Source organism: Netta rufina (genome assembly GCF_964035555.1).
Source record: "Netta rufina genome assembly, chromosome: 18".
NCBI classification, from domain to species: domain Eukaryota; kingdom Metazoa; phylum Chordata; class Aves; order Anseriformes; family Anatidae; genus Netta; species Netta rufina.
This window is the reverse complement of record NC_140142.1, coordinates 4,096,908-4,118,784: the sequence shown is the minus strand read 5'-3', so window position 1 is coordinate 4,118,784 and position 21,877 is coordinate 4,096,908. Positions and strand designations below refer to the sequence as shown.

Here is a 21,877-nt window from a genome sequence, read left to right as displayed (position 1 = left end):
CATGCAGGAGCAGCCCCGGTGGCCCTCGGGGCTGCCCCTCACTGCCCTCTGGGCTCTGCCTCTCTGCTGCCTTTGGTTTGGGGCTGCTGCTTCCCTGGAGCCATGGCCATGGCCAGCAGCAGGACGTGGCGTTTTCACTATTGCTCTTTAGGCTTCCACATTGTTCTGGGTAAGCCCTGATATCTCATGTACCTTGGTGACAGTCCTGTTGTCTCTGCAGTGGCATCCCTGTGACTGCAGGCAGCAGCAGGCACTGTGCAGCCCTGGGTCACAGCTGGCCTCCCTGCTAGCACCACAGTAACAAGAGGGGCTGCTGAGGGCAAACCCAGGACCCTGGACACCTCTTCCAAATGTGCTATCAGGAACACAGCCAAAGGGTTGCTCCCTTCTCTTCTCTATTCTGGGTGTTCATCATAGAGTGAAGGACACAGGCTGAAAGTCCCAGGGTGGTCCCTGAGGAACCAAGGGCAACACTAGCAGCTCCCATTATGACAGAACTTGCCTAAGGAGATGACAACTGATCTTAAATATATCTGCATGGGACTGCACCCCCTGCAGCGGGGCAGATGGCAGATTCCAGCCTGTAGAGGAATCTGGAGCTGCCAGATGTCAGGGGATCTGCAGGGACAATGTGCTCAGTGGGTAGTGATTAGAACCTCCTAAAATGTGTGACCATCCAAAGAAGGGTCTGTTAAAGGAAAAGGGGAATCTGAGAAGTCCATGGGCTAAAGGAGGGCTCTGCAATGCCAGAAGACGTGGTGGAGAGCCAGCAGGTTAAGGCCCGTAAGACTGCAGAGTAATTGCGGATATATATTTTGAAGTGCTGTGGCGAGGTCTGGTACAGCACTCGCCTGCCCTTTGTGTCCTCAGAGACACCCCATGGCCCTGCCCAGCACTGCCCTGTGCTGCTGAGACATCAGGGCAGATGGAAAGGGGCTCAGAAGCAGAGATCCCCATGGACGTATGTCTGCTGCCCACCCTGACCATCACGGGTACGGGGGAGATCCCCGGGGGTCCCAGGGCACCACAGCCCCTGGCTCTCACAGCAGCACCGCCAGCTTGCGGCCCTGTGGGGAAAACAGGGATGGAAGCAGCAATGGCTGTCCAGGCCAGCACAAACACAGTGCCCTGGGCAAGGCTCTCTGGGAGCAGGGATGGCCCAGGGGAAGAGCAGGGCAGCATTTCTGGGCCTGCACTGATGGGGAAAGGGCAAAGGGAAAGCTCTTTGTGCAGGCCCCTGCTCGGGGCAGGCTGCTCTGTGGCTGGGCCAGGCCTCTTGTGCTGGCCTGGGGAGCGGGGCTGGCCCTGCAGGGCACAGGCACTGTGTGCTGGGGATCTCCCAGGCAAGAGAGCAGGGCTCCTGCAGCTTCACGGACCTCCATCTCCTGGCACCACGGACACCCCCTTGCTCCATGCATCCAGCATGATAAACACCTATCAGCCACCTTCTTTCTCTTCTTCTAGAGGAACTGGGGACAGAATAACAAAACCAAGTAAAACTCAGAAATTGTGAGCCACAGAAGGCCCTGATGCTGTGCAAGAAATGCTCAAAAACGGCAACCACAACTGTGGGTGACCATCACTGGTCACACAACCAAAACACAGTACCACACGGGGCTGCTTTGCAGAGAGTAACTCCGTCCCACCAACAGCCAGTACAGGGCCCCTGATGGACAAGAAGACTTCCTCTAAGCTCGGGAAGGAGCCAGGAAGGTGCTAATAAGCACCAGGACAATTGAGGAAGCCCAAAGGCCCTTCTGAAGTGTCACTGAGTGCCACCTGAGAGACAGTGCTGGGCAGTGAGGAGGGCAAGGAGAAAGACTTGTGAGAAGGCTGTGAGAAACAGAGACACTCAGGGCTTTATTTGCTGTCTGTGGATGGAGTAGGAGTAGGAGGTCAGTCCTGGGACTGGGGCAGGGCTGAAGGGCCCTGCGTGAAGCTGGGCTGACGGAGAAGTGTCCACCTTGCATGTGTGCCTCAGCCTGGGAGCAGGGGCCTGCCCACGGTGTGGGATGGCTGGGCTGTGCTCAGCCATGCCCCAGGAGATGACCTTGCTCTCTTCTTCCCCACCACTCCCCACATGGGGCAGGCCCTCAGGAAGCACCCCTGAGCCTGGAGATGCACCAACCTGCTGCGGTGAGGTGCCACTACTGCAGGGGAAGAGGGGAGGGTTGGAGAGACCCGTGGGGCCTGCATGCATGAGTGGTATGGACTGGGGAACTGAGTGCCTGGGAAAAGTTACCCTGGAGCCATAGGAGCCATTCTGGAAAGAAAACTTGTAAGCAGGAACCACACTTTTGTGGCACTGCAGAGCTGCTGGGCACATTGTGCAGGGTGCTCTGATGGACTTTTGTGTCCTTTTCCATCGTGTCTTAAGTGGTGCTTTTCTCAGAAATAGAGCAGCCAACAGAGGTGTGATGGATACTCTGAGATCATGAAATCCATCAGAAAGCTGATCCCAATGAGATGTCTGATATGGGGAGGTTAGGAGAAGGCTGGACAGGAGAGATGTGAGATTTGGGGGAGGGAATAAGGGCTTGGCCAGCAGAAATTAAGGATTTTGTAGAGGTAAATTGGTTCAGGTTATGCTGATGCTGCTGTAACCGTGACCTAAAACAGTCATATGCGGCCCTTCCCCACTTTCAATCAGTAACCTTAAGTCACAAATCTAAATGCTGCTCCACACCTTGACAGAAATCCACTACTCCAATGTCTGAACTCAAAGATTCCCTTGAAGTCAAAACTCAGCCCATAGCCTCTTTCCCTTCACTTTCCTCTATTGCTCACCCTGATCCCTGACCTTAACACTAGCATTAAAAGGCTCTCTTTAACCCTGGACTTCTAGGCAGACCAGAACAAAATCCTAAATCGCAAACCTTGCCAATAATTTAACCACAGGCTTGACACCCCAGGCAGCACACAAAAGTCTTCAACTAAAATTTTGCCTAAACTCTAACTCAGCAAGGTGAGCCTTGTTCCCTAATGCCATACATGAACACCTAACACCCAAAGCCCCTGTTCCTGTGCATTAACCTCATCACCTTCAGCCCCTCTCCACAACATTAACTTAAGATGCTTGGCCCCTTGTTGCAGGAGAAGAATTGTGAGGCTGCTGTGCAGTCGCTTGGCATTCAAAGATGAATGTGAGGGGCCATGGGTCTGATCAGCTTGTGGGCCACAAGGAGGAGATGGGTGGGAATCCTACGAACCCTACATCAAGATCTCTTGCCCCAGCAGGAGGAATGTGACTGTGGTAGGGACTGTGAGGTCAATTCTGTCTCTGCACTTGATAGGGCAGCAGCAGGAACGTGTCACGCAAAGGAACTGTGAGGTCACTTGTGTCTGGAGGTGGCAGGTCAGCCTTGACATAGACCTGGGATCTGCACTTTTGGGCTGACATCTGGCAGTGGCCCCGCTAGGCCAGCAGAAGGCACCTGCTTGGCATGCTGACTGGGGGATCCCCTCTGCCTCCAGAGCCAGGAGGACCCAGGCAGAAAGAAGGCCCCCAGATGGGTTGTCCTGTCCCTTCTGCTTGAGTCCATGACTGCACAGCAGCAGGCACAAGGCTTGGCTGTGTCTAGCCAAGAAGCTGCAAGGCCAGCAGCAGGCCCCTGGCTTGGAAGCTGCTGCTGAGGTGACTTGTGTGTGGTTGGCTGAGAGGCCGCAAGGATCCTGCTGGGTTGGGATGCCTACTTCAGGAGTGGTTTCCACTCTGATGGAGTTTACTTTGGTAGTAGGAAAGAGCAGGAAAGAAAAAACTTCCACAAAGTGCACCATGGATGGTTGGCACTGGCTACAAGGAAGAAGAAATATCCAGGGGAACAACTGGTCTTGCTGCTAGAGTCTGAGGCAAAGAAGGCATTAGGTACCTCAGCCTTTACCTTATCTCGAGATCATTACCAGATTTCCCCCATGTCCAATGAAGGATGATGATTCTCCTTAATCCTCTTTTATTTAAAGTATTTCTATAAGCAGTCTTTATTGTCTTTGACAGTAATAGACAGATGGAGCTCCAGCTGGGCTTTGGCCCTTTGAACTTTGACCTGCACAGCCCCTTAACATTCAGGACACAGGTCCAGACAAACTGACAGCATGCATGAGAATGAAGAACAGAAAAAGTAGAATCTGGCAGCCTTCCACCCACTGTTTTTCTGTGACTCTGTGTTGCAGTTCCATTCAAGTGATTACTCCTGTATTATCCAAACTTTCCTGAAGTCCTGATGCTACTATCCTGTCAGAGATAGCACAATCACATGAAGGTTGAACCGTCTGCCTGCAGCCATGAATGGCTGACAGAATGGAGCATCAGTGTCGAGGAACCCTGAGAAAATGCAGGATTTTGCCTACAGAAATCTCTTGTCATTTACAAGGAGACGAGCCTCGTCCTTCGCCATAAGAATAGGAACCCCACACATCAGGGCAGACTGGGACCCTGCTTAGTGAGCAGCGCCCAGGAGGAGGAGGGCCTGGGCACCACGAGGGATGCCATACGAGCAGTGGTGCCTGCTCAGCAGGAACCAGGCCAGCTTCCTACAGAGTTGCCTTACGAGGAGCATGGCCACCAAGAAAGTCTGAGTTATCCGAATCAGCTCAGATCCAGTGTGGCACCACACAGAAGAGTGTTTGCAGCCCTCAGGAAAAGAGGTACAGGTCTAGGGGACACTAGGACAGCCTGGTATGGAGAGGATAAAGGGCTATGGCAAAGCTCAAAGTCCCAGCAGAACCCATGTCTTTAGGTCCATGGCTATGGCTGTTGTCTCTGTCACTGAGGCCTATGAGGAGACAACTGATCGTTAAAGCACCAGGGCCTCATTGCCTCCTCAACCCCAACAATGAACAAAGCAGGGGTCGTACCATTCTCCTGCACTTGGCCATGCACATCCCCATCTCCTACTGCCCAGGAAGAGCCCTGTGAAAGGTGTGAAGGGAAAGGATCTCACTTCCCAAGCACTTGGGGTCAAGGCCCAGCCCTTGTGCTTGGTGACACACATCCAGGTTTCCTACACATCAGTGTCACCTTCACATTGCCTTTGTCTCCTTGTCCTCACTGCCTCCAGGGTTCTGCTCTAACGAGCTCCAAGGGAGGCTGTGTCAGTGCTGGCCCTCAGGGGGACACTGCAGGAAACTTGCCTCTGACTTGCACTTCTGGAGAGATGTCTTCAATTGTCTCTGAGTGCCTGAGGTTCGTGTGTGGGCTCATCAGCAAAGCCCCAAGAGGGGTGATTGCAGTGCCTTGGGCTGGTGCTGTACTGCTGAGCTGGGCCGGGCTCGTGGGATAGAGAAAACTCATTTCAAAAGTGATCCTGTTGCAGAGAGACAGCTGTGCCTAGGAGCAGCTCCTCTGCACAGCGCAGTAGGGCTGGGGGCTCTGACCGCAGCTGGCACACAGAGAGGAGAGAAGGAGAGAGGGCTTGGAGGCAGTTGGCAGTGGGAGGATGCTGAGAGCTGCCTGCAGGAGAAACCTGCACAGCCCTTGACAAGGTAAGGGTCTGGCTGCAGGGCCATGCAGCTGCAGGTCCTGGAAGGGTCTCCTGCTGGGTCTTGTTTCTGGGAGGGCAGTGGGCAATGCAGTAGGCTTTGAGAGTCCTGCTGGGTTGCAGTGCAAGGTGAGGAAGTCTGGCAGAAGCCCCTTGGAGTGTCATAACCCAGCTGCCCTTTTTAGCCAAGACTTGGGTGTCCAAGTCTCCTCCAGACACTGCAGGGGATGCAGATTGGGTATTGGGACACCCCAGATTGCGAATATCCAGCTCTGTCCGTGGGGCATCATCCTGGGCTGCATTCTTCTCTCCCACAGGATGCAGCTCTGTCTAGGCATCCTTGTGTTATCCAGATACTTCAAAGAAAAGACACCTCCGTACTAACATGTCTGCGCTGCTGGATGGCTGTCTGTGGGCAGCTGGAATGAGGCCTCTGCAGCCTTTGCGAAGAGGGAAAAGCTGAGATCCTGCTCATGCACTTGGGGATAAGGTGAGGATTCTGTCCATCTGCACTGGGGTTGGAGCTTCTTTGCTTTAAGCTGTCTCCACTTCTTTGGAAACGCAAGAGTGTGATTGTTCTAAGCATAATAAAATATATTATATAATATATATATATTATAAGAACAATATATAAATATATTGTTCTAAGCATAATAAAAAAGAGTGTGATTACTAAGCATAATAAAATCTGACTCGCTCTACAGTGTGGTTGGAGGTGTTCTTTGCAACAACCCTGCAAAGTTCATGGATCCCATAAGTGGACTGAACTTGAGTTTCCCCCTTGTTCCTGCTTTCTGACTGCTTCACAGAAGGAAGGACACCTCTAAAGTCCCCAGTACTGCATGCTTGCAGTGCCAGTCTCACCCAGCATCAGCTGGGACTCAAGCGATGGAGCTGCAGAAAGCTCCTTTTGCAAAGAGAGGCTTCAGATGAGAGTGCTCTAAGGCTTGTAGTAGGTTTTCCTCAGAGAATTGTCTTCTAAACTTTTTCTGCCTTCTGCTTCTCTACAGACAACTCTTCGATGTCAGAAAATGCCCAACGTCAGCTCAGTGAGCGAGTTCCTGCTGCTGGCATTTGCAGACACACGCGAGCTGCAGCTCCTGCACTTCGCGCTCTTCCTGGGCATCTACCTGGCTGCCCTCCTGGGCAACGGCCTCATCCTCAGTGCCGTAGCCTGCCACCACCGCCTCCACACCCCCATGTACTTCTTCCTCCTCAACCTCGCCCTCCTCGACGTGGGCTGCATCTCCACCACTCTGCCCAAAGCCATGGCCAATGCCCTCTGGGACACCAGGGCCATCTCTTACCAAGGCTGTGCTGCCCAACTCTTTCTCTTTGCTTTCTTGGTTGGAGCAGAATATTACCTTCTCACCGTCATGGCCTACGACCGCTACGTTGCCATCTGCAAGCCCCTGCACTATGGGAGCCTCCTGGGCAGCACAGCTTGTGCCCAGATGGCAGCAGCTGCCTGGGGCAGTGGCTTTCCTCAATGCTGCCCTGCACACGGCCAACACATTTTCCCTGCCCCTCTGCCAAGGCAATGCTGTGGACCAGTTCTTCTGTGAAATCCCCCAGATCCTCAAGCTCTCCTACTCAGATGCCTACCTCAGGGAAGCTGGGGCACTTGTTCTTACTGTTTCTTTATGCTTTGGTTGTTTTATTTTCACTGTTTTCTCCTATGTGCAGATCTTCAGGGCAGTGCTGAGGATGCCCTCTTCTCAGGGCCGGCACAAAGCCTTTTCCACGTGCCTCCCTCACCTGGCTGTGGTCTCCCTCTTTATCAGCACTGTCATGTTTGCCTATCTGAAGCCCCCCTCCCTCTCTTCCCCATCTATGGATCTTATTGTGTCAGTTCTCTACTCAGTTGTTCCTTCATCAGTGAACCCCCTCATCTACAGCATGAGGAACCAGGAGTTCAAGGATGCAGTAAGGAAACTCTTTGGATACATGCTTCTTTGCAATCAATAATGTTTGTGAGTTCCATGATTATTTCAGGAACTGTGAGGAAAATTTTTGTTACTATATTTCTCTATAAATATTTTCTACAATTTTTTTCTTTTGATTTAAATTATGTTATCCTTAACCTGCTACCTGATTTTCTTATTTCTATTTTTTCATTTACAGTGACCCAGTCATCTAATTATTGAAAGAAGCAGGTTATGTAGAGAAACATAATAAATTAAAAACAAAAACAAAACAAAACAAAAAAAAAACATCAGAACTACATTTTATCAGCTGCCATCTCTTTCCATCCCCTCTGGAGCTGGGGTAGCAGCCCCAGCACACAGGAGGGGCTCAGGGCCAAGAGCCCAGCTGCTACATGGAGTTTGGGTGGGGGCTGTTGCTTCTCTGGAGCCATGGCCATGGCCAGCAGCAGGACGTGGCCTTGTCACTGCTGCTCTCTTTTGGCTTTCAGTGTGTTCTCCTGTGCTCTTTTATTCGGATAAGCTGTCAGATCTCATAGGCCTTGGTGACAGTCCTGTTCTCTCTGCAGTGGCATCCCTGTGACTGCAGGCAGCAGCAGGCACTGTGCAGCCCTGGGTTACAGCTGGCCTCCCGGATAGCACCACAGTAACAGGAGGGTCTTGCTCTGGGCAAACCCAGAAGCCTGGACGCCTCTCCAAAGCTGCTGCCAGGAACATAGCCAAGAGGTCGCTCCCTGCTCTTCTGTTTTCTGGGGTTCTAGTGCCGGGTTCTTCACCTGGGACTCAACAACCCCAAGCAGAGCTACAGGCTGGGAGATGAGTAGTTGGAGAGCTGCCTGGCAGAGAAGGACATGGGAGTACTGGTTGATAGTCGGCTGAATATGGGCCAGTAGTGTGCTCAGGTGGCCAGGAAGACCAACGGCATCCTGGCTTGCATAAGAAGCAGTGTGGCCAGCAGGTCCAGGGAAGTGATTGTCCCCCTGTACTCAGTTGAGGTACTGAGAGGAGAGTGATGTAACCACTTGAGAAGCTAAAGTCAGAAGGAAAAGTTGAAGTGACTTGGAGTATTAATGGGCCCCACTGAGGGCTGTTACTAACAAAGCCTCCCCAGGGCCTTGTTAGGGCAGAAAATTGGAGGCCATGGTTACAGACAGGCAAAGCACTGTGCTGAGAAAAATCTTGGTTGGTTTTAATGAAGCTGAAGGGCCAAGGCCTGACCACGGCCACTGGGAGAGGAGACCCTGCACACCCATGTCTGGCTCAGGGCTAGTCTTGGGGTCTGTGGGATGTGGTGGGTACTGTGATGCTACTAGAAGAACTTCATTTTGACACCTCCGCAGCCCTGCACAGTGTTGCAAGGAAGCAATGCCAACAGTCAGCATGCCAAGCAGGTGCCTTCTGCTGGCCTAGCAGGGCCACTGCCAGATGTCAGCCCAAAAGTGCAGCTCCCAGGGAGAAGGCAAGGGTGACCTGCCACCTCCAGACACAAGTGACCTCCCAGTCCCTTTCTGTGACACGTTCCTGCTGCTGCCCTATCAAGTGCAGAGACAGAAGTGACCTCACAGTCCCTGCCACAGTTATGATCCTCCTCCTGGGGCAGGAGATGCTGAGGCAGACCTGAGCTCCTCAGATCATTCCCACCCTTCTCCTTCTTTTGGCCCACAAGCTGATCAGATCAGGGTAAGCAAGAGAGTAAAGGTAAGGAAAAGGGGCTATGGACTGAGTTTTGGCTTGAAGGGATACTTTGAAGTCAGGCATAAGAATAGTGGATTCCTGTCAGGGTGTAGAGTAGTATTTAGGTTTGGGGATTAATATCACTCGTTAAAATAAGGGAAAGGCTTTACATGACTGTTTTAAGCCAGCATTACAGCAGAATCAACATTGCCTGAATGTTCGAACCTCACAGAAATCATTAATTTCTTCTAGCCAAACTCCTCTTTCCTCTCCCAAATCTCACATCTCTCCTGACCAGGCTTCTCCTGACTTCCCCATATCAGTCATTTTCTTAGGGGCAGCTTTCTGATGGTTTTCATGATCTCAGAGTACCTGTCTCATATCTGTTGGCTACTCTTGCCCCAAGGGGACAAGCAGCTGAAGTTAGGGATAGGAGTGGGGTTGAAGCTGAGATGTGTTGTGTGCATGGTGGAGAGTTTTGGTAATTAGGTGTTCAGATTAACATATAGGGATTAGAGGTCACCTTCTAGGGTTATGGGAATGGTAGGGCTTTGAGGGAAGGATTGGTGTTCTTCTCAAGATGATTGCTCAATTTATAGGGGAAGATCAAGCTTTGGAGATTGGAGATTTGTTTAGTTCTTGACTGGGGGCTAGGGTGAAGGCTGGCGTTATAATCCTTGGTTAGGCTTAATTATCCTTTTGCTCAGCCTTCTAGTAGAAGATGGGTTTGACATCTGCCTTTTCTAAGTCCTAAGGAATGATTTTAATCAATTTGTATTTTCCAAGGTCTTTGAGATCAGTCTTCTGACGATGTCAGCAGCTGTACCAGCACCTCTCTCCTTCTTCCAAAACCAACTCTAAACAACCTGAGGACTGGCCATGGGGATGATGAAATTTTGGGAAAGGGCTTGGTTAAAATCTCTGAGGAGAGCCCTTATGAGCTTCACATGGTCAATGATGGCAGTGTCATAGGTAATCATAGCAACATGGGATCATGGTTTGGGTTGGAAGGGACCTAAAGATCATCTTATTCCAACCCCCCTGCAGTGGGCAGGGACACTTTGCACTAGACCGGGTTGCTCAAAACACATTCCAACCTGTCCTTGAACACTTCCAGGGATGGGACATTCACAGCTTTTCCAGGCAACCTGTTCCAGTGCCTCACCATCCTCAGAGGAAAGAATTTCTTCCATGTATCTAATTTAAACCTACCATCTTCTATTTTAAAGTCATTACTCCTTGTCCTATCACTACACTCCCAGACAAAGACTGTCTCCCCAGCTTTCCTGTAGGTCCTCTCTAAGTACTGGTAGGTTGCTCTAAGGTTTCCCTGGTGCCTTGTCTTCTCCAGGCAGAACAGTACCAGTTCTCTCAGTGTGCCTTCATAGAAGACTTGCTCTAGCCCCTTGATCTGGACTTGTTCAAATAATTCCATGTACTCGAACTGCCGCGTTAAACCACAGAAGTCTTTTTGGCACCCAGTGTGGGGCACGAAGGGTTGAGAGAAGGACAGATCTTACTACAGAGTACTAAAGATAAATTGTTATAAGCATTAGACCAGTTTAATAGTTGCTGATCACAAGGTCGACATTTTGGATCTCAGGTCTGTTGGGCTTGTTTTCAGAAATGTGTTGTATAGCACATTACTTACTGCATGTGTTCCCATTGTGCTGTTTATCATTTCTGGGTCTAGTTTAAAGTTATTTTGCTGTGTTGTGTAGCACTGGCTTATGAATCTATAAAATTACTGGTCATGTGACAAATCTGTTCTTTGTACTGAGCATTGCCATCACCTCCATACCTCAGGAACCATCACTCAGAAACTATTAAGAATTACACTCTTGACCTTTTTGCCTTAGGAAGCCAATCTAGGGAGAGAAAAGGGAAGGACACTTCTCCACTTCTTCACTATCTCCTTCACCTCCCCCTTCTCCTCCAGGCTAATTACACTAGCTCTAAAAAGCTTAGAATATCCATGGGATGGTCCTATTGTGATGTCTCCTGAATGTGTTTCAACTGTTGTTTAAGGATAAACATCTCTTTAAGAATGCCCTCCAGAGACCTGCCCCAAGGCCGGAGAGTGAGGAGTGGCAGGGAGCATTGGAGGATCTGGGCAGAAACCTAGAGCAGAGGGCACCTCCAGTGCTTTGGAACTTCCCCCCTGAGCACGTGCAGAATCCTTAAAAACTGCAGAAGTGCTATAAAAGGAGGGGTTATCACCTTGGCAATTCCAAAGGGAATTCCAAAGGGAGCCTCAGTCAGTGTCACTCCAACCCCTGTGATGGGCCCTGAAGCTACTCCAACACCTCTGACATGTCCTGCAGCCACTCCAGACCCTGTGACAGATCCCAGGTCTAGTCTGGGGCCTAGACCAGACGCCCCAGGTCTGCTCTTTCTAGGCCAGAGCACCAACCTGTGCCAGGTTCCACTGCTTCTACATGCAGAAGAAAACAGTGGGGATGAAAATCAGGCTCCTGAGAATGGAAAAGAACTACTGCCCAGAAAAGAAAGGAGGGAGAAGAATGTTGATCTATGAAACCTTGACATAAACTTCCCCATGAGACGATACTTCCAAGATCCAAAAGGGTACAGCTGGGGTTTTAAAGGATGTTAAAGAGCTGTCTAGCTTTCGCAGTCCCTGGGAGGACCTTTCCATTTGTGGACTTGTTGAAGGTCAAAGAAGAGCAGGTGCAGATGGTTACCACACTGTTCTACCAGTTGGGGACAGGCTGGACATCAGTCAGTAATGAACAATTGCACTGTGCATAGCTTGCTTTGTACATAATAATAATAGCACTAAAAATAATTACTATTACAATTCTTTCTCTACCATTTCAGTCCTTTCAACTGCCCTGACCTCAACCGATAAGCATGAGGGGGGGTTGGGGTGAGCTAACAGCTGTGTGGTGTTGAGCTGCCTGACAGGTTAAAGCACAACATGTTTGACAACCACAGTCCAACAGCACAAATCACACTTCTAAAAATCTTGTGTTCAGAGAGGAGCAGTAGATGATCAGTTCAGTCTGCCTCAATGAGCACACCCCAGCAGAGACCCTGCTGCCTTGGGGAGCTGTCAGCCCTGAGGCCTTGGGGACACCTCGAGGGAGCCCAAGGGCACAGAGCAAGCGATGCCATGGTCGGGTGCTGTGCTGCTGAGCTGGGCCAGGCTCGTGGGCCCAAGGGCAGCTCCTGGCAAGCGCTGCAGAGAGACAGCTGTGCTCAGGAGCAGCTCCTCTGCACAGCACAGCAGGACTGGGGGCTCTGACCGCAGCTGGCACGCAGAGAGGAGAGAAGGAGAGAGGGCTTGGAGGCACTGAGGAGTGCAACAACGGAGGGCAGCGTGTGGCAGGACACATCTGCAGGCTCTTGACACCGTGAGGCTCTGGCAGCAGGGCCATGCAGGTGGGGTTGCCAGAGGGGTCTTCTACAGCTGGCACATCCAATGGCTGATAGCATCTGTCAGGGTCGTTGTCTCTATTTCTACAAAAATGAGTAGAAAATGCTGTATAGAATAACATTTATGATTGCATATTTCAAGAGGAAGACCAAGAGAGGGGGTACCTGAAAGGGAAGAATTTTTCTGTAGCCTGTGCTTACAGATTCCTGCAGTGGAGGGGAGACATGGTTTCATGGTAATGGATTGACATTATTGTAGTGGAGACTGAGACTCCAAGAGAATTTCAGTGAGAGTGCTGGTTGTCTGCAATGAAATTTATAAAGTTCCTTTCCACACCTCAGCCCAGAAACTGCATCAACATCATTTTGTGTTCCTCTCAGGTTTTATCCTAGATGATCTTTAAGAGCTGCAAGCTCCCCGATTCCTAGTGCTGGGAGACATCCCTGTCTTTGGGAGGTCTCTGCCGGCTTGAAGTGAGCACAGATCATTTGCAATGAGCAGGAGCTGCATTGTCTGCAGGCAGAGCTGCAGCACAGGAGGGTCTGCTGAGTGTCCGTCTGTCCCTCCCTGGCCTTGCCTCCCCTGGCAGCAGCACGCTGGCATTCCTCCTGGCTCCTCCACCTGGCCGTGCTGCTGCTGGTCTTGTTCCCAGGCTGGCTGGGGATGGGGGTTTCACATGCCCAGGTAGTGAGCCCTCGGTGTGCTTGAGTGAAGGGGAGTACGGGGACAGGGTGAGGGGTGTGGAGATGTGCACTTTGAGCCTGGATTCCTCTGCTCTCAGCAGGGTCTTTGTTCTTTTCAATCAAACATGTGAGTAGAACTTTCCTGCAGCTCTCACAGGGCAGCTGAGACCGTATTTCATGGACAGACTGGCTGTCATACCTGAAGAACACTGTGCACTAAAGTGACAGTCCCTTTTTCTCTGATAATGATCTACAAGGATTCCCTTTGAGTCCAGTAGAAATAACCAGGGTTTGTGACTTGGAAACACTCCTCAGGAGTGGTGGGACAGCTGAAACAAAAAACTCAAAAAACAAAATTTTAAAATAAATTTAAAAAAAAGCCTCCACAACTCTGCTTTGCAGTTTGGTGAACTGGGAGCAACACCGGGGAAAACCTCTTTGAGATCAGGATGGAAGAGAAACTGACATTTCCCCATGTTCCTCTTCACCTCTTTCTGTAGGACAGGACTGATTCCTGCACTGCCCACAGTAGAGCCCCCTGTTTCAACAGACACCGTCAGGCAGAATGAATCAGGATGCATGAAAGGGATCTGCCAAATGTCTGCCAGAAAGTGCACAATAAAAGTGATGATTTTAAATGAGAAATGGAATTAATTTTCCTCTGATGCATTTCTTGTACTTTATTATTCTCATCCTCTTCGTTGTTCAGGACCACATCCCGAAAAATCAGATGTCCAACAGAAGCACCATCACTGAATTCCTCCTGCTGGCATTCGCAGACACGCGCGAGCTGCAGCTCCTGCACTTCGCGCTCTTCCTGGGCATCTACCTGGCTGCCCTCCTGGGCAACGGCCTCATCCTCAGCGCCATAGCCTGCGACCACCGCCTCCACACCCCCATGTACTTCTTCCTCCTCAACCTCGCCCTCCTCGACCTGGGCTGCATCTCCACCACTCTGCCCAAAACCATGGCCAATGCCCTCTGGGACACCAGGGCAATCTCCTATCAAGGATGTGCTGCCCAGGTCTTTTTCTTTCTCTTCTTCATATCAGCAGAGTATTATAACCTTACTATCATGGCCTATGACCGCTACATTGCCATCTGCAAGCCCCTGCACTACGGGAGCCTCCTGGGCAGCAGAGCTTGTGCCCAGATGGCAGCAGCTGCCTGGGGCAGTGGCTTTCTCAATGCTGCCCTGCACACGGCCACTACATTTTCCCTGCCCCTCTGCCAAGGCAATGCTGTGGACCAGTTCTTTTGCGAAATCCCCCACATTCTCAAGCTCTCCTGCTCAGATGCCTACCTCAGGGAAGTTGGGGCACTAGTGTTTAGTGTTTCTTTAGTCTTTGGTTGTTTTGTTTTCATAGTGATGTCCTATGTGCAGATCCTCAGGGCAGTGCTGAGGATGCCCTCTGAGCAGGGCCGGCACAAAGCCTTTTCCACGTGCCTCCCTCATCTGGCTGTGGTCTCCCTCTTCATTAGCACTGGCATATTTTCCTACCTGAAGCCCCCCTCCATTTCCTCTCCATCCCTGGACCTGGTCGTTGCACTTCTGTACTCGGTGGTGCCTCCAGCAGTGAACCCCCTCATCTACAGCATGAGGAACCAGGAGCTCAAGAAAGCAGTGAGGAAACTGTTTCCATACATGCTTCTTAAGCATCCATGATGTGTTCAGAAGATGTATTCTTAATAATGTGCAAATATTTTGATTCACATTATATCATATCTTTTTTATCATTACTAGTGTTTTCATAACATTATCATTAATAAGAATCCCAAGAGAAATCAAAGAGTATTTGGGAAAATGACACAATTTTTTACATTATTTTTCTCTGTTAGTATTTGAACAATATTTCATTTTGTTTTTTATAATCTCATTCTTACCATTCAGAATGTTACATCTTTTGTAAGGTTGACCACATCATCTAACATACATACAGAACCAGGCTTCCTTGGCAGATAAAGACAAATAAAGATACCATCAGAAATTCATTGGTCTCAGTATCCCTCTCTTCCCAAATCCTCTGGAGCTGGGGGAGCAGCCCCAGCATACAGGATGGGCTCAGGACCAAGAGCCCAGCTGCCACAGGTAGAAGCAGTGCATTTGGATTCGACCTTGTGGATCTAGGTGACAGTCCTGTCGTCTCTATAGCAGGGCCGGCACAAAGCCTTTTCCACGTGCCTCCCTCACCTGGCCATGGTGTCCATCTCCCTCAGGCCTGTCATGGTTGCCTGCCTGAAGCCCTCCTCCATCCCCTCCCCATCCCTGGACCTGGTGGTGGCAGTTCTGTACTCAGTGGTCCCTCCAGCAGAGCATGTCCTCATCTGTAGCATGAGGACCCAGGAGCTCAAGCATGCCTTGTGGATATAGATGACTAGATGTGTCTTGGATACAAGAATTTTTTGATCTGCTTCTGCAAATGTCTTATAATGCAAATAATTGGCTTAATACCAATATACCTGTTTTGTTTTGTTTTGTTTGTGGTTGTGTTTGTGCATATTCTTATTACATTAATTCAGCTAATGAACACCCATTAAGATGATATGGATGTACCTGTTGAATATAGCTCATAGACTCTGTGCATGTGAAGCCATGCTCTCCATGAATTTAACCTTAAGGAAGTTAAGATTTAACTACCTTTTTTGTCTGACGTCCTTCCTCTGAGACCAGGCTCTGCAGGGGCAATGCCCGTGTGCAGAGGTGCAGAGGAAAAGAGTCCCATCCCAGCAGCACGGCCAGGGAGCACCAGCGCTTGGGGCATGCAGAGCTGCTCTCTTGCCACTGCCGCCCTGTCCTGCTGAGCTCTGCTGGTGGGATCAGGCCCGGCTGCTCCTCTCACTTGGTGCCAGTGCTGCTGTGGGGCTGTGCTGGGACTGCAGGCAGGGACAGGCAGTGGGCACGGCAGTGGCACAGCTGGCCTCCACTGCAGCACTTCCCTCCTAAGGGGGGATCTCCTCCGAGGTGGACTGAACAGAGCTCATATGCTCAATCTGGTGTGAGCAGGCAAAGAAGAGCTCTGCAGCCCCACGACACACAAAAGCCCCAGCAAAGGAGCCTGGCGAGTGATTCCTTGCAACCCTGGGGCAATGGCAGTGACCCCATGAGCTGGGTCTGTCTCCCAGCCTGCCCAGCACGGCCCTGCAGAGTGCCCCTGTGCCCCAGGCACCACAGCCCCCTCGCTTTGCAGAGCAGTACCACCAGCTGGGGCTGGGGCTGTAAGGATGCATCCCCTGAGTGTCTTCTAGACTGGCTTGAGGCACACAGCTTCTGGATGTGAGCGTGATCTTCACTGTGCACTAGGAGCTGAGAGACCGCCAACAGGTATGGGGCTGGAACATTGCCTGCAAGGTCCCTCCTGCCCTAGCACCTCCCAGGACTGGCACGGAACTGGCTCCTGAGTGTCAGAGATCCTGCGAGCCCAGCAGGTGTGCCATGGGCTTGGAGGATCACAACCAGATCACTTCCACCTGGGCAGGTCCTGGCCCAAAAAGGGGGTGTTTTGTAGGTCTGGTGTTATATGCTCAGTGGTGTATGAGAAGCAATAAGTCCAGCGAATGGCTGTTAAATGGCCTGCGAGGTGACTGCATTCTCAAGTAGCTGACAGGTCACCCTTGACTCCTGGCTGGGATCTGTGCCTTTAGGCTCACATCTGCCAGTGTCCATGGTAGGGCAGCAGAAGGCACTTGCTGTGCATGTAGTTTCTGAGATCGGCTCCTTCTAAGTACCTGGTAGGCCCCATAGAGGAAGAGGTCTTGGATAGGGGTTGTCATGTCAGAGGTGTCAGCTTTTGCCTGAAGTCATCCTTTAGGACTGCTTTCAGTTTTCGACAAAGAGGGGGCCACTGCCTCCAAGACGCTTGGGGCAAACTGAACCATGCATGAGGGTTTGGAAAAAGATAGCCTGGGTGCACAGAAGCCATTCCATATCTAGAAGTTGGAGGCAGGAAACAAAATTTTGGGGTGGTACAAGAGCTGCTGGGCACATTGTGCAGGGTTCACCTACAGCCTTTGTGTTCTTTTCCATCCTGACTTAGGTGCCATATCAGTCTCAAAAAAGAAGTAGCCAACAGATGTGAGGCAGATACTCTGAGATCATGAAAGACATCAGAAACTGCCCGTACGAAGATGACTGAAATGGCGAAGTCAGGAAAAGACTGGCCAGGAGAGATGTGAGATTTGAGGGAGGAAAGAGGAGCTTGGCTAGCAGAAATTAATGATTTTTGTGAGTTTAGAACATTCAGGCAATGTTGATTCTGCTGGAACTGTGACTTAAAACAGTCATGTAAAGCCCTTCCCCTATTTTAACCAGAGACATTAATCCCCAAACCTAAATACTACTCCACACCCTGACAGGAATCCACTATTCTTATGCCTGACCTCAAAGTATCCCTTCAAGACAAAACTCAGCTCATAGCCCCTTTCCCTTACCTTTACTCTCTTGCTCACCCTGATCTGATCAGCTTGTGGGGCACAAGGAGGAGATGGGTGGGAATGCTCTGAGGAGCTCAGCTCTGCCTCAGCATCTCCTGCCCCAGCAGCAGGAATGTGACTGTGGCAGGGACTGTGAGGTCACTTCTGTCTCTGTACTTGATAGGACAGCAGCAGGAACGTGTCACGCAAAGGGACTGGGAGGTCATTTAACTCTGATCTAGCTGACAGGTCATCCTTGACTTCTCCCTGGGAGCTGCACTTTTGGGCTGACAGCTGGCAGTGGCCCTGCTAGGCCAGCAGGAGGCACCTGCTTGGCATGCTGACTGGGGGATCCCCTCTGCCTCCAGACCCAGGAGGACCCAGGCAGAAAGAAGGCCCCCAGATGGGTTGTCCTGTCCCTTCTGCTTGAGTCCATGACTGCACAGCAGCGGGCACAAGGCTTGGCTGTGTCTAGCCAAGAAGCTGCAAGGCCAGCAGCAGGCCCCTGGCTTGGAAGCTGCTGCTGAGGTGACTTGTGTCTGCTTGGCTGGATGCAAGAAGGCTGGTGGGTTGGGATGCCTACTTCAGGAGTGGTTTCCTACCAGATAGAGCTTTCTGTTCTAGTAGAAAAAAACAGAAGAGAAAAAAACTGCCACAAAGTGTTCCATGGTAGGTTGGCACTGGTCACAAGGAGGGAGAAATGTCCCTCAAAGGGTCATGCTGTTGTGCCAGAGGTCACCCTCTGTCTTTGTGTTTCAAGGAACAGCTGGTGAGGGCTGACGAGACATCAGCGAAAGCAAGGGATGAAAGCAAGATGCTGAATTGAGATGGGTGTCTCAAGACTTCAAGAAAATAGGGCAATGTGTGGGACAGCATAGGAAAAGCTACAGAGGAGAAGGCAGAGGGTGCTGGTAAAAAGGAAAGGCCCTAACAGCCGTGAAGGTTTTGTCCCCTTGGCTAGAGCTTAGGAGGAGATATGTTATATTCATTGTGATGGAGCCTCATGGATTCCTTACAACTGTGTGCAGCAGCTCAGAGGTGTCACACCAGTGTTGTTCTCATGGCATCACACTGCCCACAACATCCCACAGACCCCAGCAAGATCCTTGAGACAGATGTAGGGGTGCAGGATCTCCCCTCCCACTTCCAGAGGTCAGGCCTTGGCTCTTCTGCATCACCAAAACCAACCAAGACTTTTCTCAGCACAGTGCTTTGCCTGTCTGTAACCATGGCCTCCAATTATCTGCCCTAACAAGACCCTGGGGAGGCTTTGTTAGTAACATCCCTCAGTGGGGCCCATTAATACTCCAATTCACTTCATGTTTTCCTTCTGACTTTAGTTTCTCTAGCAGTTGCATCGTTCTCCTCTCAGAACCTGAGCTTCATAGACTGACCACCACAATACACCGTGGAACTCAATAAAATGTAGAAATTCCTAACATCTCCTCCATAGTTTTCTTCAAGTTTTCACACCTTGTGCAGCTAATTGCAGAGTTTGCATGATGTAGTTAAGGGAAAAGATTTCACAAAGCACATCATAAAAATATTTTCTTGATTCAAAGGCTGAATGTTGTTGCATTTCAGTTTGGAGCATCATTCTCATATTGCTTTTCATCCAGCGTGACTTCTTTGGAGACCTCCATAGGGAGGAAAAACAGAGTCTAGAGGTCTGACACCTCCACTGCCAGCAGTGGTCTTTGTCCCTGTAAGTGCAGCCCAGCTCAGCACATGAAACCCTTTCTAAGACAAGTCAGGGGTTCCTTGGGAAACAATTAAAGTAATAAATAAAATAAAATAAAATAAAATAAAATAAAATAAAATAAAATAAAATAACATAACATAACATAACATAACATAAAATAAAATAAAATAAAATAAAATAAAATAAAATAAAATAAAATAAAATAAAATAAAATTTGATAAGACCATTGGGATCTGAGAAATTGTAAATGAATCTTAGTAGACAACTGGACATCCATGGACTATCTTGGGTCATCTGAGGAAAACTAAGGGTGAAAAATAAAGAAAATATACCACTATTGGATGTAGCTGTACCCATGAGCTTGGCCGCTTTTGGGAAATCGTCCCCTTCCAGACACAGAAACCTAAACTGAGTAATGTGAAAAGACCTGCCCAGTCAATAGAGTAGGGTAAAGTCCTATTTCCTGTGCTATAGATGCAGAAGGCAAAAAGAATTGCATTGTGCCTGAAACTACTCTGGGACGTGTAACCCAGGTCAGGCAACTTTACCTTAGTGCTGACATGGCCATCATTAAATTATGCTACCAAGTTCTACAGCTACACCTTGGCTCTCCAGTCGATGACCCAGCTCATGGATGGCAATCAGGGAGTCTCGGATAGCACAACGCTGTCTCAGGTGTGCCACTATGGTAGCCATTGGCACCTGCTGTTCTTCAGCCCTCAGCAAACCCCCAACAGAAGGATTCTGTGGAAGGCCAAGCAAGGTAGACAACTGTTCCATGTCCTTTGTCTCCAAGGCAGCTCTGCCAAAGCCCTACCAGTGGTGCCCTCTTGAAACGTTGAAGTTCCCTCTCCTGATGCAGTCTAAGCCGAGGATGCACATAGCCTCTGAACTAGTCCTATTGGGGTGTGTGATATATGGAGTAATATTTGTGTCAAGAAGATGGTTGACATAAAGAAGGGGGACATGTGGGGGTGTGGCCATTGAGGTTGGCAAGCCCCATGGTTGATGATACCATCAGACTCTTAAGGATGAGGCCGTCAGGAATGTAAAAGTGCTTAGAGGGAACATAGAAGGCTGAGGACCTGTAACCCCGGTCATGGAACTTCACCTCGGTAATGACAAGTCCATCACTAAACCACACCATCAAGCTCTGCATCGACATCATGTCAGATGTTCATGTGTGCAGGCAGACAGTTCAACCTTTGTGTGATTGTGCGCTCTTTGATAAGACAGCAGCATCAGGAGCTGCAGGAAAGTTTGGATAATACAGGAGTAACTAGCTGAATGGAATTGCAGCACAGAGTCACAGAAGGGTAGGCGATGGAAGGCTGCCAGGTTCCACCTTTTCTGGGCTTCCTTCTCATGCATGCTGTCAGTTTGTCTGGAGCTGTGTCCTAAATGTTATGGGGCTGTACGGGGACGAATACAGAAGGGCCAAAGCCCAGCTGGAGCTCAATCCATCCGTTACTGTGAAAGACTATAAAAAATATTTATACAAATACTTCAGATAAAGGAGGATTAAGGAGAATCATCATCCTTTATTGGATGTGGGGGAAACATTGTGAAAATAGGAGAGGTAAAGACAGAGGTACTTAATGCCTTCTTTGCCTCAGTTTCTAGTAGGAAGACCAGTTGCTCCCCTGGTACTCATCCCCCTGAGCTGGGGGTAGGGAAAGAGAGCAGGATGAAGCCTTCATAATCTATGAGGAAATGGTTAGAGATCTGCTACTCCACGAAGATATACACACATCTATGGGGCCAGATGGAATCCACCTGTCACTACTGAGGGAGCTGGCAGAATCACTTCCCAAGCAGCTTTCCATCATTGATCAGCAGTCCTGGCTATCAGGGGAGGTCCCAGTCAATTGGCAACTAGCAAATTTGACAGCCATCTACAAGAAAGGCCAGAAGGACAATTCAGGGAACTGCAGGCCTGTAGGTCTGACCTCAGTGACAGGGAAGTTCATGGAGCAGATTGTCTTGACTACCATCATGGAACAGTTCCAGGACAACCAGGTGATCAGGCCCAGTCAGAAGTTATTTATCAAAGGCAGGTCCTGCTTGACAAATGTGATATCGTTCTATGACAAGGTGATGCACTCAGTAGATGAGGGAAAGGCTGTGGATGTGGTCCACCTGCAATGCAGTAAGGCTTTTGACACCATTTCCCACAACATTCTCCTGAAGAAGGTGGCTGCTCAAGGTTTAGAGCTTCTTTGGATTAAAAACTGGCTGGGTGGCTGGGCCCAAAGAGTCGTGCTGAATGGAGCTAAATCCATTTGGAGGTCAGCCACTAGTGGTGATCCCCAGGGCTCAGTACTGGGGCCAGTTCTCATCTTCATCAGTGATCTAAATGAGGAGATGGAGTGCACCCTCAGTAAGTTTGCAGACAACACCAAGTTAGGCACAAGTATTGGTCTGCTCGAGGGTAAGAGGGCTCTGCAGAGGGACCTGAATAGGCTGGACTCATGGGCCAAGGCCAAATCTATGAAGTTCAACAAGACTAAGTGCTGGCTCCTGCACTTGGGGCAGCAGAGACACCGTGATCAGGCAGGTTGTTTTCCCAGGGTGAGGCTCATCCCCTGCACACCAGGTGTGCTGGCCCT

General features: G+C 50.0%; 1 protein-coding gene and 1 pseudogene across 2 annotated transcripts; both read left to right on the top strand.

Moving 5' to 3' along the window:
* Positions 1-6,508: 6,508 nt before the first annotated feature.
* LOC311216260 (olfactory receptor 14C36-like) lies at positions 6,509-7,445 on the top strand (annotated as a pseudogene). The gene has a single exon. The product of its transcript is annotated as an olfactory receptor 14C36-like (transcript).
* Positions 7,446-13,886: 6,441 nt separating this feature from the next.
* LOC311216258 (olfactory receptor 14C36-like) lies at positions 13,887-14,822 on the top strand (the record flags this gene model as incomplete). The annotated part of the gene is made up of 1 exon (XM_084297800.1): positions 13,887-14,822. One exon carries the CDS (start codon positions 13,887-13,889, stop codon positions 14,820-14,822), a length of 936 nt encoding a protein of 311 aa, XP_084153926.1.
* Between the last annotated feature and the right edge of the window lie 7,055 nt (positions 14,823-21,877).